This window comes from Pseudorca crassidens, chromosome 9, assembly GCF_039906515.1.
Source record: "Pseudorca crassidens isolate mPseCra1 chromosome 9, mPseCra1.hap1, whole genome shotgun sequence".
NCBI classification, from domain to species: domain Eukaryota; kingdom Metazoa; phylum Chordata; class Mammalia; order Artiodactyla; family Delphinidae; genus Pseudorca; species Pseudorca crassidens.
The window spans coordinates 55,989,123-56,007,355 of NC_090304.1; the positions used below are offsets into that span (position 1 = coordinate 55,989,123).

The 18,233-nt window shown below is 37.4% G+C and overlaps 1 protein-coding gene across 5 annotated transcripts in view; it reads right to left on the minus strand.

Annotated features, from left to right (window-relative positions):
* Window positions 1–18,233, minus strand: part of CLNS1A (chloride nucleotide-sensitive channel 1A) — a 34,637-nt gene that overhangs the window by 9,262 nt on the left and 7,142 nt on the right. The window contains exons 3-8 of one of the 5 annotated variants that reach the window (XR_010946205.1): window positions 15,199–15,300; window positions 14,436–14,543; window positions 12,501–12,674; window positions 9,008–9,097; window positions 7,216–7,267; window positions 5,834–6,604 (exon numbers count right to left, since the gene is read on the minus strand). Coding sequence is in view for 3 of the 5 variants with exons in the window: in XM_067750463.1 (XP_067606564.1) it covers window positions 9,030–9,097; window positions 12,501–12,674; window positions 14,436–14,543; window positions 15,199–15,300 (452 nt within the window). In the remaining 2 variants the exon portion in view is untranslated. Of the gene's footprint in view, window positions 1–5,833; window positions 6,605–7,215; window positions 7,268–9,007; window positions 9,098–12,500; window positions 12,675–14,435; window positions 14,544–15,198; window positions 15,301–18,233 lie in introns of those variants that run through there. The other 4 variants (XR_010946206.1, XM_067750462.1, XM_067750463.1 and 1 more) reach the window with 4 other exon arrangements.

Here is an 18,233-nt window from a genome sequence, read left to right on the forward strand (position 1 = left end):
CAAACTTTAAGATTTACGTAAGTGGGGCTTCCCTGGTGGCACAGTGGGTTAAGAATCCGCCTGCCAATGCAGGGGACATGGGTTAGAGCCCTGGTCCAGAAGGATCCCACATGCCGCGGAGCAACTAAGCCCGTGCACCACAACTACTGAGCCTGCGCTCTAGAGCCTGCGAGCCACAACTACTGAGTTCATGTGCCACAACTACTGAAGCCCGCGCGCCTAGAGCCTGTGCTCCACAACAAGAGAAGCCACTGCAAAGAGAAGCCTGTGCACCGCAACAAAGAATAGCCTCTGCTTGCCACAAGCAAAGAAAGCCTGCACGCAGCAAGAAAGTACCTAATACGGCCAAAATAAATAAATAATTAAAATTTTAAATCTTAAAAAAAGTAAATAAAGTGCTTAAGTAGGAAAAGCAGCAGAAAGATTCAATTAATAAAAGTTAAAAAAAAACATGCAACCCAATACTATATAGTGTTTATAGCATACATATACATTTAGCAAAAATACAAACACATACATAGTTATGATCAATACCAAATCTGGGATGGTGGTTACTTCTGAAGAGGAGGAAGGGGACTGGGATCTGGGGAATACAAAGGGAGCTTCAACTGTATTTGTACAATTTTATTTCTTAGCTGCATGTGAGTATATGGGTATGTGTTACATCAGTATTTTTTTTTTAACTGAAGTATAGTTGAGTTACAATATTACATTATTTTCAGGTGTATAGCATAGTGACTCAGTATTTTTGCAGATTTTACTCCATTATAAGTTATTACAAGGTAATGACTATAATTTCCTGTGCTACACAATATATCCTTGTTGCCCGTTTACTTTTTACATGATAGTTTGCATCTGTTAATCTCATACCCCTAATTTGTCCCTCCCTTACTTCTCTCTCCCCTTTGGTAACCACAAGTTTGTTTTCTGTATCTGTGAGTCTGTTTCTGTTTCGCATATACATTCATTTGTATTATTTTTAGATTCCACATATAAGCGATATCATATAGTATGTCTTTTTCTGACTTATTCCACTAAGCATAATATTCTCTAGGTTAATCTTTTTAATATGCCCAAAATATTTCAGAACACAAATTATTTATAAAGTTAGGTAACGATAACCAACTTTTCCTTTACCTGCACAGTTTTGCATTTAAACAATGAATAATTGTAAATTTTTTAATTCTTTGAAACTCTAAACTACGATATATAGCCCAGATCCCTATTCCTCAGATAAAAATTACAACCATGCAGGAGATGTGTTAGTTTTCTAGTACCACCATAACAAAGTACCATAAACTAGGTCGTTTAGAATTACAGAAATTTATTCTCAGTTCTGGAGGTCAGAAGTCCAAGCAAGGTGTCAGCAGAGCCATGATCCCTCTTAAAGGCACTAGGGAAGCATCTGTTCCAGACCTCTCTCCTAGCTTCAGGTAGCCTCAGGCATTTCTCTGCTTGTACATGCATCACTACAATCCCCCATCTTCACATGGCTTTCCCTCTGCCATGTCTGTCTCTGTGTCCAAATTCTCCCTTCTGATAAGGACACCAGTAAATATTATATTAGGGCCCATCCTAGTGACTTCATTTTAACTTGATCACCTCTGTAAAAACCCTATGTCCTAATAAAGTCACATTCTGAGATGCTGGAGGTCACGACTTCAACATACCGTTTTGAGGGGACACAGTTCAACCCATGAACACGGAAAAAAAACTCGTCTCCCTTCTACCCCAGTCCCCTACTTCTCCCCCAAACAACTTTCTTATGCACATGATACGTATAATCCCCATTGTAACCTCCAGCCCCTTTTCTTCTATACAAATATCTCTGTGTCTTGTTTTTTAATCTAATGTTATCTTGGAGCTTATTCATTATTGGTAAATAGTATCTAACCTTTTTTTTTTAACATCTTTATTGGAGTATAATTTCTTTACAATGGTGTGAGTTTCTGCTTTATAACAAAGTGAATCAGTTATACATATACATATGTTCCCATATCTCTTCCCTCTAACCAATTCTTTTTAAGGGATACAGTTTTCCACTGTACAGAGGTACTGTAAATAATTGACCCAGGCTTAACTATAGACATTGAGGTTGTTTTCAAATAAAACCAAACCAAAACTTTATTTGGTTGTTTACAAATAAAGTGCAATTAATATCCTTGCGCTTACGACTTTTCCTAATGTGCAAATTTATCTTTTAGATAAATTCCTTTAAGTGAAGTCTCTGGGTCTCTCATGTGCACTTTAAGCTTTGACAAATATCAATAGTACGTCCCTCAGTTTCTATAAAAACCTTTCTTTAATTATATACAACCCCAATTTATATAGTTTTTGTTGTTGTTTCCGTTTGTTTGTTTTTTAAGGTTTGGGGATGCAGTAGACAGCTGTAAATTTTGCAAGCCAGCATCCAAGCCTCCTTTCTATTTAGGATAATCCACTACTGTGAGAATCTGGGCAGGGGCAGTGCCCTTCCACTACAGAAGCTGAAAGGGCCAGATAGTCCTGTCTTCTGGCAACACACACAGTGCCAACCAGGACCCTGTGGTGACTCAAAGACACAGAAGCAATTCAATCAGTCTAACACCCAGAGGAATCACAACATCTTATGTAAACCAATCCTAGTTCCTAACCTTTTTCTGAGCCTGGTTTATTTCAGCTTTCATGTCCATTTTGTGAGCTACCAGATAGCCTTTTTTTTGCCTTTTTTTTTTTTCTGCTTAAATTAGCCAGATTTGGATATTTACAACCAGAATTTAGGCTGATAATTTTGGTCATACTTTTATGAACATAAATTGCTACACTACTCTCATATTTGCATTACACGCTATGAAGGCTTAGACTGCTATATTTTGGGGTAATACATATTTGCTTTTCTTCATAATTCTGTCAGCTGTTTACTGCTGCTATTAATATGCCTGAGGCAACCACCCCTTTTCTCCTTTTCTAACCTGTTACATGCCTAGAAACTAGATGAGCAAGTCCATTGGACCTGTTTGTAGAGCAAGGGTAGAGACCTGCAGTGAAGGCCTGAAGGTCCTTCGAGAAAAATGCATAATTTTATCACATCTGTTTTAATTGCTCAGTGGAATTTTAAATATCAGGCATCTCAGATGTATTCTAAGAGCTGAGTTAACATTACATTTGTAGCTGCTTCTTTCTGTTATAGAAAGAATTAACTATTGGTAATGATTAACATTTATTACATCATCTTCTAGACACTGTTGTTAGTGATTCATACAATCTTCAAAATAATCCAAAAATAAAATCCTAGGAAGAATTCGCCTGTATACACTTTTATTTATTAGCCTTCTCATCCAAGTTATGTATTTCTATTTTATCTTCTTAAAATGGTGTTAAAAACAACAATTCTAAGTTCACTGCTCTCTCCCCAAAGTTGTCCTGATTTCTTATCTGAAGTTATTAAGTCCCTGACATTAGATATTGATTTTATTTACATAGATATGAGCAGACAAAGCGAGACGCTAGTGAAAGTATTTTTCAATTTCAGCTTCTTTGTCAAGGGATGGCAATAATTCTATCAGAATCCTCATAAGAGATTTTCTCAGATTTTAATTACTATCTACTAGCCACAGAAGATGGGTACCAGATGAAGATTCACCCATTCTAGAAATACTTTAAAAATATGATTTGTACGACAATTAACTATATAGTGATTCTATCTGAAATCCTGCAGATAAATAAAATTTTATCTAAAATTTCTCTGAACAATGAGTAATCACACTTGTCTTCTAAAAATAAAGGGCTATATACTATGATCACCTGTGCATAATCCCTCATCTTTAACAATACCGGCAAGATCCCAACAAGATCTCAAAATACACAATCAACATTTAAACAAGCCTATCTGAAAAGTATCAATATCTGACAAAGTGACCTGAGGGAGGCAGAAATCCACTGGGATATTTTAATGAATACATTTTTAAACTATAGAACCTAGATCAGACGACCACTAACCCTAGCTATGGGGCGAGAATGTATATGTCTTTTCTTAAAATTTCCTCTACACCAAGCAGCAGTAAACAAAACAATTCCAGCAACCCTAAAATTAAGTTCAAATAGAATCAAGAAATGTTGGCTTGCTGATCATTATGAATTTTATTTTTAAAAAGTGTGACCTGATCTTTTCTTCTTTCTCTTATTTTCTCAAAGCTATGGGTACACCTGCCTACTATTACAGAATGTTACAGTTGACTCTTTTAAAGTCATTTAGACTTTGAAAGTCTAGTCCTCTTATTTTACAAAGATGAGGAAGTAGGTCCAGAGAGGTTAAATATCTTGTCTGCCAAGCCAGAACTAGATGCTTGGTCTCCTGCATCTTAGCTGACTGCATTATCCACAATACCAGGCTGACCGCAGCAGTGCCTACAGGAAACACAGTGCACAGAATCTCAACATTTTGTTGATATGTTATCAAAGAGCACTTTATGTTTCACTAAAAGTCATGATTACAAGTATGTAAACATGACTTTAAAAAGGAATTCAAATAGAATTGCTAAGATTAGCCCATAAGAATACCCAGACTGCTTACTGAAGAATGGATAAACGTCTAGCATAGAATTATGAGTGCTGCTGAGATTGGCAGCAGAGAAATTTGGGAACTTCCTGTGCTGTCTATTGAAATTTTAACACTGAAAACCCTGCAGTAAAAAGAAAATGTGCTTCCTTTCAGCTGCTGGTAGATGGTAAGGCTGAATGGTATTTGGGAGCACAGGCTTAAAAATCACAGCTCCCTATCTATGTGACCTCAAGCGTTACTTTACCTCTCCCTGTATAACTCAGTTTCCTCATCTCTAAAGTGGGATCATAAAAGCACCTATAACTCATAAGGTGGTTAAGAATATTATATGCATAATGCATGTAAAGAACCCAGAACAGTACAGAGAAGGTCTCAGTAAATTTCAGTTCCCATTTCCAAGCGGCCTTTATCTTTGTTTGTTGTAACAAATTCAGTATTTATAAGAGTCTGGTAAGGAAAAAGAATATTCTTTTTTTCAGTCTACCATGCAAGATGAGGGAAACCAAGTAAAAGTGCTGAAAAGAACACTGGGCTTAGTGGTGACACACTAGTCACTAATTAGGCAAGTAACTGTGAATAGCTTTCCTAACCTATTTTTAAGGTCATAAAGTCCGAGTATAGGGGCTTCCCTGGTGGCGCAGTGGTTGAGAGTCCGCCTGCCGATGCAGGGGACGCAGGTTCGTGCCCCGGTCCGGGAGGATCCCACATGCCGCAGAGCGGCTGGGCCCGTGAGCCATGGCCGCTGAGCCTGCGCGTCCGGAGTCTGTGCTCCGCAACGGGAGAGGCCACAACAGTGAGAGGCCTGCGTACCGCAAAAAAAAAAAAAAAAAAAGTCCAAGTATAAACCTGTAATTACAAATCAGCCTGATAACTACCCAGGTGTCTGTGAAAACAGAAAACTGAGAGTTGAAAAGTATGCCCTGAGAAATTACTCCTGATTCAAGTGGAAGCAGAAATCCCTTTGAAATGTGTTATGACCTTGTCCTACTAAACATCTGCCTGAAGCTCTAACTATACATTTTCTTACTTATTTCATGTTCATGTTCTCAACAAAAGTCAAACAAAAATAAGACCAACAAGATTCTCAGTTTTTGCCAACACTAATTTTTAAAGAAATGTTTCTCATTAATGGTTTTAGGCAAGAATGAAAATGGGAGGGAAGTCCAAAAGGGAGGGGATATCTGTACATGTATGGCCGATTCATTCTGTTATGCAGTGGAGGCTAACACAACATTGTAAAGCAACCAAACTCCAATAAAAATGAATTAAAAAAAAAGGATAAGAGCACAATAATATAGAAAACCTAGATTTATTTGTTAAGCTATTACAAAGACAAAACAATTATCTGAAGTACTTTGAGGACTTCACCCCAATTTCACTTGTTCTTTTACAGAAACTGACCTAAGAGGTTGGGAATGGAAGGATATAACCTAAGAGGTTATAAGAGAGCAGACTGGTGAAACATGGTGAAAGGAGCAAAGGCTAGGCAAAAGCACTTGTGTTAGTGGTAGTATGTGTGGCTGGGCTGTTTCTGAAGAGGCTCCCTAGAGTTAATTAATCTGGGTTCCCAATTAGTAAAAAGAAAAAGACCTTTAACCCTGCGGAGACTGTGCATAGGCCAGGATTTATCTGAGATATCTGTTTTTCTTTTTTTAAGGAGTAAGGGTATTCTTAGGCCCTAAGGTGTATATCTTGTATTCAGCCCCTCTCTTTCCCATGCAGTCTACCTACACCTTCAAGTGCCAGTGCATTTCCACCATGTAGTCCTGCTAGGTTATGAGGATGCATATAGTGAAGGCAGGAATTATAAGCCTACGGAGGGTACACCTAGACACAAAGTTTTGGAGTAAATGATAAACTACAAATACCCTCTTGGTTAAGTTAATTCACCTTTGTTAATAAAGGTCATAGTTTCTTGTGCTGGCGACAACTTGTTGTCTCAGTATAATCTGTCTCAAGAAAGAACTGGTTCAGGTAAGTTTTGGAGAAGGAAAAAGACTTTCATCAATACCCACTCCACAGTGGAAGAGGCACCAAGTTCTCTCCTAAGGTTATGAGCAGAATCTGAAAAACAAAAGGTTTACAGTGTTTATAATAATAATAGCTAATTTATTAAATGCCTAGTCAAGAGTGCCAGGGACTTAGATATATTATATCTCAGTCTTAGCAACAATCCTGCCAGGTATTTACTATCATCCTCATTTTTCGGAAGAGGTAACTGAGAATTAGAGAAGTTATACGCCTGTCCAAAGGCACACAGCTGGTACGTGGTAGAGTTGTGATTCCACTATTCATGTGCCTTCCCCTCCACCCCATCTCATGCATTGAGAAGTCCTAGCTCCATTATCTTGAAATTTTTAATAGTTGCATACACACTCTAATTATTCCTTGTTCACTCCTCAAAAGCAAATGTAATTTTAAATGATTAAAAATTTACAGACATTGTTTGGAATTGAGGTCAATTATCCAGATGAAGAACTTATATAAACTTTATGAATCAAGTATCTCTCTGCTCCAGCTGTAGCACAAAATGAAAGGAAAACAAATCATCAGCTCATTAGAAAGTTTGGGCTATTTTACAGTTATTTCACCATAAAATTGCATTACAAAGAATGCTAAGAATTCTAGCCAGGAAATGCTGTAACATCCCATTTGTGTAACCATTTGTGACATACCGAATAAGTTTCTCAATCTTATTAGTAGAGTAGTTGGTGTTCTCTGAATAGTCTGTTTTCAAGAAGAAATATGTTAAAGCCAGATCAAAAAATCTGTTTTCCAGTTTCAATAAAAGTTACTGAAAAAATCCACACGCTATAAAGAATGTAATAAATAAGAATCTGAGAAATAAGGGAAGAAGACTTATATTGGTACTGAAAGATTTCCCATGAAGTAGAATAGTGAAATACTGACACCTGGAACTGTGAGATCTGAAAATTAACGTTAACAGAGCTCCAGCTAAGTGCAGAGGAGACATTGCTGATTTTAGACTATATGGCTACCAATGACAGAAATAAATGTTGTGGAAATAAATATTTAAAGAAAGAGATATTAAATCACAGAACTCTTAAGATTATTTTCTAATAGTTCCACTGGCATCTAAGAGGAAGGCAGAGTTCCATTATCATAATTCATGGTTACCGTAAGAAGCGATGTTATTTTCACAGTGGCAATAATCTGGAAGGTAAATGGAACTTGAAAAACAAGGGATCTTACAACCTAATTGGATGACTGACAATGGTATAAAACTCAAGCCAAAAATACATAAATCTTGCCACGTTATTACTATATGCTTTAATAAAACAAAGAACCTGGGTATAAGTACTCAAAGAATGGAAAACAGCTAGTATTCAAGAAAATGCTATAAGGTCAGCAGTAGAAGGACGTTGTAAAGGGGACAGTGGAACAACAATTTAACAATGTAAAAATCTTAACAGTTTTTTTTTTTGGGCCACGTTGTACAGCTTGTGGGATCTTAGTTCCCGGACCAGGGATCAAACCCAGGCCCTCGGCAGTGAAAACACGGAGTCCCAACTGCTGGACTGCCAGGGTATTCCTGATCTTAGTTTTTAAAGGAAGGACTGCTAATTACTAATCCTAGCTCAGTATGATATAAACTAGCTACATGACCTTCAGCTAGTATTTAACATACAGTTGAGATACTCAAACTGACAAAGGACAATTTATTTCTCAGAGTAGCATGTAACAAGTAAACAGTCAGGAACAAACTTCAGGCAAAGCTCATGAGAATGTGTCAGAGGAGAGAAAATTGGCAGTGAACTCATGTCCGTCAAGAAAAGCAGGAATGAAGCAACTTGGGAAGTGACAGCTTTTGGGCAACTGTACGTGGACTTGATATGGTTTGGCAAATCAGCCTTTAACACTGAAGTGCCCAGGACCTTGGTCCTCCATTATATTCAAAACGAGGGAAACTGATACAAGATTATGATTCAAGGCTTAAACTCAGATTGGAATGACTTCTACTTCCTCCCTCAACTGAAAAGTAGTGAGTTGCAGCAAATCTCTGCTTTGTGTTTTTTGATGAGTATGTTAAGGTTTCAAACATCACAAGTGGGAAAAGGTGACTGAGCAGAGCAGGACATGACCTCAGGCTCTGTTGTTCCCACCTGAGCCAACCAGGGATATCTCTGTTTCTGAACAAAGGGTAATATCCTTCTCCTGATTCACTGAAGATGGGTATGTCTTATTCTTCCATGTACTCTCAATGCCTAGCATAGTGCTTAGCACGTAATAAGTGCTCAATAAATGTTAACCTGAACATCACCACGTTGGCAGATCTTGATTTCTTAGGGAAAAAACCTACACGATTTTAAATAATTTCATAAATGAATAACTAACATTTTTCCACAACTGCTAATTTTATGGAGTTCTCCTCAATTATGAAAATAAAAATCAATTATTTCACATGATTTTCATGTTCAGTGACAAGGGAGAAAATAAACTACTCACCCTAAAGCAGCATCAATCATTTTCAGTGATCAACATCTGCATCCTCAAACTGTCCAGCAACTGTTGGTGTAGCATCTACCTCCATCCCATCTGAAGAAAAAATTAACCACTGAGCAACAGTCTACTAAGCACTTCAGATAGGTAAAGATTCAGCTCAAAGTTAGACCAGAAGGAAGCTAGTGCCCCCTGCTTGTAGGAGTTGCAGTTTCTTTCTCTTTTGAAAATTAAAAGTACCAGGGAACAAACTGAGAAAGAAAAATGCCACCTGTGGATTTAGGCCAAGTTAAAATTAGTCTATATATTTAACATTTACTTCGCAATTCTCAACCTGAACACTGAAAGAACACCAGGTAGGGACTTTCAAATGCAGTAAGCATCCATTGTTCTCTCTTCACAGAACAGTGCTAGGTGTTTACTGTGTGACTTTTTTTTACGATATGAAGTCCTATCTTCATAAGCTTACGACATAATTCAGGAGAGAAGACTAAATAAGTAGAGCGAGGTTCTTACATATCTTTTTCTTATCTCATTGAAAAAAAAGGAGAGGGGAGGACAAGAAAAAAAAAAGGCCCTCTGGAAAGAGTTGCCTAAAGCTGCTTTCTCCACTTCTTCACTTCCCACTCACCCCTCAACTCTTTAGCCCACCACAAACTGGCTTCTGCCTGCAGCCCACTGGCACACCACCACCTTGATATCCAGCAGGGCATGCAAAAACAACACTTATCTAAAATTAACTCATCATCTTTCCACGTAGAAAATGCTTCTCTCTCCAAAGAGTTTTGCAAAAGGATACCTTTTACCTGCCCAACCCAGAAACCCCTACCATGTCTCTAACTTCTGTTGCTTCTCTCTCTTAAATATCTCTCAAATCTGTTGTCTTTTGACACGCACTGCCACTCTGTAATTTAGGCCACTATCTCTTATCTAATTTAAATCATAAAGTACTTAACAGGGTTTCTCTTCTTTCCTCTAGTATTTCCCTCTGCAATTAATTTTTTGTTATCATAGCCAGAGTCATCTTCTGAAACATTAATCAAACTAAAATTCTTCAATGGTTTCCCAATGACCTACGCATAAGTTGAAATTCATTAACACAGCTTTCAAGTTCCTTTAATATACAGCCCAGTTCACTACTCCACCTTTATCTGTTGCTATAATAACTACCCTTCACACTCAGAGTTCCAGACATATGAACTTTCAGTTCCCCAAAGCTAAATGGTCTCTTGGACCTTTGCACATGACTGATCCTTTTACCTGCCTCTCTCCCCAAACTGTATGCAATCCCTCTTCACTTGGTTCATTTTTATTCATCTTTAGATTCTGGCTTAAATGTCACTTACTCCATGAAGTTTGACTCTCTCCCTGACTATCCAAGCTGAGTGACAGGCCCAGTCTCTGATTCCACACTTCCTCAAGTCTCCCCTATATCTCCATGCTGTACCACAATGTACTATAACTACCTAATTAGTTAATTTATTTTTCTCGCCACTAGATTGTCATTGACAGATATAACCGCATCTCTCTTGAGCACTCCTGTATTCTCTGTACCTGGCACTGTAGCTCAACAAACACCTCTTACATAAATAAACACACAAAGCACTGAAATGCCAGCAGTAGAAATTTCACCATGTATATATCTAAACATCATGTTGTACACCTTGAATATATACAATTTTTATTTTAAAAATAAATTTAAAAAAAGAAAATGCACAGGTCAAATAAACAAATAAATGGCAAAAGAGTGATATGGGTACCCAGGACTTTAGAAGATAGAGAATGGTACAGGCTGAAGAAGTTTTATATATAGGCAAGTCTCCATACGCTAATGAGGCTTAGGAATACAAGTCCAAAAATCTCACTTTAGCAACAAGTGTTTGTGACCTTAAAATCACTTGCTACAAAGCATCAAATAAGGAATTTTACAATTAAAAGCAACAAAGAAACTTCAGTGATGAAAGATTTTTCAATGTCCAAGGGTACTCTTCAGTTAATCATTATAATAAAAAAATATCTTGAATTCTTTCAGCTAAGAGTTTGGCAGAGCACTAGAAATCACCTGAGCCATCTCACCCTAAAGCCTGTGTTAGAGGCTCACCACCTAGGGCTTAAAATGGAGAGGAGACATAAGGAAAAAGTGTGACCCAAAGCCTAAGTTTTTCCAAATTAAATATCCCAGAACTTCAGGACCCCCAGGTCAGAATGCTATGCGCATGGAGATACTGATCACAACATTATGAGAGAAACTTAAATGTACCAATAAAAGAAAAACTATGGTAACCCTCTTTAAGAACATTCTCCATCACTAAAAATTAGAAGTATTAAGATTCTGCAGCAACATAAAATACTGAAATGAATACATATAAGATGTAAGAAATGCTCACAACAGTGCCTGGCATATTGTTTTTGCATATTAGTTCATTTAATCCTCTTACCACTTACTAGCTATTTGCCCTCAATCAAGTTATGTGACCTTTCTGTGCCTCAGTTTCTTCATCTGTAAAATGGGGATCATAACAGCATCTACCAGAGGGTTCTTGGAAGGATTCAATGAGCAAATACATATAATGTGCTTAAATCAGGACCTGGCAAATAAGAGCACTATCTAAATGTTTTATTGAGGGTAGCAGGAACAAGACTGGAGACAAGTAGGGCAGAGACACAGCTGTCTCTTCAGAGTCAGAGAGAAGAGTTTGAACTTCATATGGTGAGTATCAGACAATCACTGAGGGGACATCCTTATACAGGGAGGACACAGAGTGTTCTCAGAAGATTCATATGGCACAGTGAGCTGGAGGAAGGAATGACTGAGGCAAAAAATTTACTATTGTAAATCCAGTGTGAGAAGAAAAGGGGCTAGGTTTGAAGGATAGCAGTAATTATAGCAAAGAGATCTGAAAAGTCATTTAAAGGAAAAATCCATAGAATTCAGTATTGGACTGGATAAGGGAAAAAATGGTAAAGGCTGAGTCAAAAGAAATACGTTAAGATTCTAACTGAAATAGGACACTTAGAAAAGGGAACCAGTCTAATAGGTAAAATATTTACAAAGCGGCTTACAAATATGAGACAAATGAAACAGTTAAAGCCACTTGTGTAAGGTTCAAATGTCTGTCACTAAAAGAAATCCCAAGTTTCTTGAATGCTGTCTAGCCCTCTTAATCAACTGACTAGTTTTGCCCATAATCATGCAGGAATTCATTTAAAAAATTAAAATGGCAGCATCAATGTGTGCCTGCACATACACTTACATAGCAAGCAAACAAAAAGACTGGAAAGATATGCAGCAGGAAAGTAACAGATGTCTCTCAATTAGAATTCTACTTGATTTTTCATTTCTTCTTTGCCTGTGCCCATTAAAATTTTTTTGACTATGAACATAGACTGTCTTTGTAGTTAGGGAAAAAAGTTAAAAAAAAATTTTACATAGAATTCCCATTCTATGTAATTCTACGTTTGTTTCCTATGCTATAAAGAGTTAATTCTGTGTACTCACCTTCATAATCTCTTACTGAATCTTCTGTCCGGACTCCAGCCATGTTATACTGGCTGCTCACAGACTGAGAAAGCATTCCTTCTAATCTCTCCAGTGTGGCTTGGCCTTCTGCTGTTAAATGGGATAATCCTTCTTCATAGGTATAAAATGTAGGGATGTCCCCCTGCCCTTGTTCTAAATAAATAAAAAGCTTTTAAGCTACTAAAAAACAATTAGAAAAAAAAAAGATAATCAATAATGCACTTACTGAAGGTAAGCTAAAATGAAAAAAGGCTTCCAGGAAAACACTCAACATTCATTTAACATACATATATCAGCCATCTGTTGAAGACAGAGATACAAAGAAAATGTCTCTACTCTCTAGGATGAGAAGGGATTCCAAGACATAATAAGCCAGTAAACAGCAATTCCCAAAGAATCAAATGTCCAGAGACTAGAAGGAAAAGAGGGTGTTCCTAAAGTTAGGGAGTCTTGTATTATCCCAAGGTGGGAATTTTACATGTGAGTGTTTTTTACTGATTAAAATACATGCTCCTTTTAAAAAATCAGAAATTCTGAGGACTTCCCTGGTGGTCCAGTGGTTAAGAATCCATCTTGCAATGCAGAGGACGCTGGTTCGATCCCTGGTCAGGGAACTAAGATCCCATATACCGCGGGGTAACTAAGTCCATGCACTGCAACTAATGAGCCTGCACCCCACAACTAGAGAGCCCGCATGCCTCAACTAGAGAGCTCGTGCACTGCAACTAATGAGCCAGTACACTCTGGAGCCCGTGTGCCACAACAAGAGAGAAGCCCATGCGCCACAACTAGAGAAAAGCCCACACACCACAATGAAGAGCCCGCACACCACAACTAAGACCCAACGCAGCCAAAAATTTATTAATTAATTTTTAAAAAATCAGAAATTCTGGAAAGTACAGGATTAAAAAAATTAAATTGGCACTTCCCTGGTGGCGCAGTGGTTAAGAATCCGCCTGCTAACACAGGGGACACGGGTTTGAGCCCTGGTCTGGGAAGATCCCACATGCCGCCGAGCAACTAAGCCTGTGTGCCACAACTACTGAGCCTGTGCTCTAGAGCCCACGAGCCACAACTACCGAGCCCGCATGCCTAGAGCCGGTGCTCCGCAACAGGAGAAGCCACTGCAATGAGAAGCCCGCGCACCCCAACGAAGAGTAGCCCCCATTCGCCACAACTAGAGAAAGCCCACGTGCAGCAACGAAGACCCGATGCAGCCAAAATAAATAAATTTATTTTAAAAAAATTTTTAATTACCCCAAAATCTCAGCAAAGATGAGAATGTATTTAGATATATAAAGGGAAATCCCAGAAATGAGTGTTCTCAGGCCAGGAAGTGGTATATATGGAGGAAAAGGCTTCAGAGAGCCAAACTTGTATACATGAGACCAGTGGGAAAAAGAAAAGAGAACAGCAGGCACCTCAAGTAACAAGACTCTACACCAAGCTAGTGACTGCACTATGCTCTGGGGAGGTAAAGGGAGATATTCTTAGATCAATCAAGTATGGTTGTGGGAAAAAGAAATTACTTTGGCAATGAGGTGTTAGATGGAATATGTTAAAGATGTAGATGATACAGGTTCCAAGCAATGGAGAGAGAAGGTTTGTTTTCTGAGAGCAACTTCATCAACTTAAAAGACTCTCCTGACTCCCCACTATCCTATCATTTTCCTTCCTTCCATTTATCTCTATCCACTTTCTCCCCTGAGTAATCTCTATTTTTTGCTCTCAAGCCTCGGAAGCCCACGAAGTTTTCTAATTTGGCTGAGACATGAATTGTGCCATTCGCTTTTATTAAAAACCAAGCTATATGGATACTTAGAGATATAAAGAACTATAATCCCATATCCTATACAAATAGATGCTTAAAATGAAACACATACACAAACACTTAAAAAAATCCACTTCACTAACCATGTGCTTCCACATCATATTCTTCTCCATCGTAATCATCTGAATCTTCATCCTCAGGATCTGGATGCAAAGCCTGGCATTCACACATTGCAGTGAACATGGCCTCCACTGAACAAGTAAATTAAAAATTCCTAATTAATTTTTTTCTGACCAATGTACAATAAAAATTTAATAAAATAACCATCAGGGCAAATAAATTTAATGAGTAGACAAGAGGTATACTAGGGTCACAACATTTACAAAACCTGCCAAATTCCGAGGAGAATCAATCTTGAAAAGTGCTTGATAGCAATGGACACGCCACAAAATAATAAGAGTTCATTTCGAAACATTATTGACATCCCTTCATGCCTGGCTGGATTTTTCTAAAAAAAAGTGTCAGTGTCCTGGTCAGACCACTGGCCTCAGGGTGAAGCCCCTCAGCTGGCAGGGCTCTTTCCAGCTATCCTGGCATCTTCCACTTTGGAAATGCCATGAGTCCTCTGTCCTCTATCCAGTGAGATTCACAGTCAACAGCATCAAGTCCATAAAAATAACATATTCCTCCACTCACAAAACATACCAGGCAACACGGCATCTACTGTACTATCACTTCATTCACAATCTTTATATTAATAGTTATCTGGTCCTCAATGATATTACAGATGCTAAAATGAAGAAAAAGCAACAGAAGGGAGGTAATGAGGGTGAAGGTAAGTGTGTGGGGGGAGGGATGAGGGAATGCTTCGTACTTAAAGGGAAAAGAACTCCACAGAGTACTCACAGGCTGATCTGTCACTAGGCACAAATCTAAATTCAGCAATAGGTTCAATATCATCATCACTGTCTTCCTCTTCTTCATCAGCAACAGATTCTTTTGATTCTTCTAGAAAGGGAATAAAAAAATAGCCTTTTAATGATGTTGTTTATTTGTTTTCAAAAATAGAAGCCTAAATTAAAGGATGCTTACTGATATATCTAAATACTGCAATTTTTTACTTCAAATTATAAGAACATTGTTATTTTAGAGCTAAAAAAGACTCTGGATAGTCTCTCTGGTCTAGTCACACTGTACTTTGAGTCCTAGGGATTCCAAGCCCCAACGCCATGGTGGGGGTGAGGAAACCTGTACAGTCAGGCCTCTATCAAGTAGAGTTCCATTGTCATGTCTGTTTCTTTCACCTTGAAACAAGGGGTTCCAGCAGCAGTTTGTAAACCACTGATATGATTCATCACCAACAATTTACAGATGAGAAAACTAAGGCCCATGAAAGTTAGCTGAGCCAAAAGATAAATTAACAAAGTCTGTTGGCAAGAAAAAAATACAAATGTTCAATAAAGAGAACTAGCACATGCTGCTGGTGGAAGTAGAAATTGCTAAAACCATTCCAGACATGTGTTTATCCTACTACCCAGAAATTCCTCATTTAAGTACATATTATGTACACAAGGAGTTTGTATGTGAATGTTTACTGAACTACTATATGTACTATAGAAAACATAAAAAATAAGTGTTAATTAAAAAAAGGAAATAGATGTATTGTAACCTGGTCATACTATGTTTGAGAGATAGCAGCTGAAAATGACTAAATGTGATTTATATGTACCAAAATGAAGAGATTTTAAAATATAAGTGAGTGAAAGAGCTCGTTGCAGAATATATATAATACCACTTACATTAAAATTTTAAACACAAAAGAGAACCATTATAGTGCTTATGGGTATATACATATTCAGTAAAAATCTAAAAGCATAGACAAGAAGGACACACACCATCTTTAAGATGAACTCTGGAGACAGAGTTAGGAACGAAATGGGGAGGGATACAAAAAAGATTTCAGTAGTATTAATATAGTTTATTTCTTTTAGACTAGAATAATTATGAAAAATGTTAGAATTTACACTGGACATTAAATAATGGAATTTTTTTATTATTCTGTACTTTTCAATGTTTGAATTAGTTCATAATAATAATTTTTAAAAAAATGGTCAATAAAACACTTAAAAAGACCCCCAAACCACCAAAACATGTTCAACCAATCATCTTAAAAATGTAACTTTTGGGGCTTCCCTGGTGGCGCAGTGGTTAGGAGTCCGCCTAACGATGCAGGGGACACGGGTTTGTGCCCTGGTCTGGGAAGATCCCACATGCCACGGAGCGGCTGGGCCCGTGAGCCATGGCCGCTAAGCCTGCACGTCCGGAGCCTGTGCTCCGCAAAGGGAGAGACCACAACAGTGAGAGGCCTGCGTACCGCAAAAAAAAAAAAAAAAAAAAAAAAAAATATATATATATATACACACACACACATATATACGTGTATATATATAAAACTTTTGTTTAGCATATTACAGTTACCATTTTGAAAAAATGTTAATTCTCCATATAGATGAAGATAAGGTAGAGAGGTACTGAAAGTATAAACTTTCTGGAAAGCAACTTGACAATATATGTTAAGAGCTTTAAAAATATTTACTTTTAATGCAGCAATTCTACTCATAGAAATCAATAATAAGGGGGTATCCACTAAATTTTTTTTACCTTTTATAAGTCATACAAGTTCACTGCAGAATAATGAAAAAATACAGATAAGCAAAAAAGGAAAAAAATTTCAGTGGCCACTGTTAGCAGTTTTAAATAGCAGATTTAATAGGACGTTTTCTGTCCTGTTTCTAATGTTATTAAATTGTCAAATATAATAGAGGTGTCTTCTGTAAAAAGTAAAATACAAAAATATTGGAGAGTTCCAAACAATTCTAAGGAGTTGAATACATTATGGTACTACCAAACTTTTTCAATGCATTTAAAAAAACAGAATAGTATCATACTGTAATTATTATTCTATAACTGAATGGATATCACTTTTCAAATTATAAAAGTAACTCACACCCAGCAATCCCACTCTTGGGCATATACCCAGAGAAAGCCGTAACACAAAGAGATACATGCACCCCAGTGTTCACTGCAGCACTATTTACAATAGCCAGGACACAGAAGCAACCTAAATGTCCATCAACAGACGAATGGATAAAGAAGATGTGGTACATATATACAATGGAATATTACTCAGCCATAAAAAGGAACAAAATAGTGCCATTTGCAGAGACATGGATAGACCTAGAGACTGTCATACAGAGTGAAATAAGTCAGAAAGAGAAAAACAAATATCGTATAATATCGCTTGTATGTGGAATCTAGAAAAATGGTACAGATGAACTTACTTGCAAAACAGAAATAGAGACAGATGTAAAGAACAACCTTACAGATACCAAGGGCGGAGGGGGAGTAGGATGAACTGGGAGATTGGGATTGACATATATACACTACTATATATAAAATAGATAACTAATGAGAACCTACTGTATAGCACAGGGAACTGTACCCAGTGCTCTGTGGTGACCTAAATGGGAAGGAAATCTAAAAAAGACGGGATATATGTATACATATAACTGATTCACTTTGCTGTTACAGCAGAAACTACACAACATTTTAAAGCAACTATACTCCAATAAAAATTTTAAAAAAAAAAGTAATTCATGCTGGTATAAATATAAGTAAAAGAGTCAAGACGGATTCAAAGGAAAAAGTCCCTACCCTCTAGTCCTCTCCCTAGAAATAACTACTATTAATTAATACCTTCTTTTATATCTGCAGGAATCTATCTTAAGGCAGTAAACAGAAATGTAATATAGCATTTTTACAATTAGGAAAAGAAAATACTACCATGACAAACACTCATCATCTCATGCTAGATCATAGTAGTGTGTGCCATACTCTGTCTCCTTAAAACTTTCTAAATTGTCAGAAATGGGAATGTATTT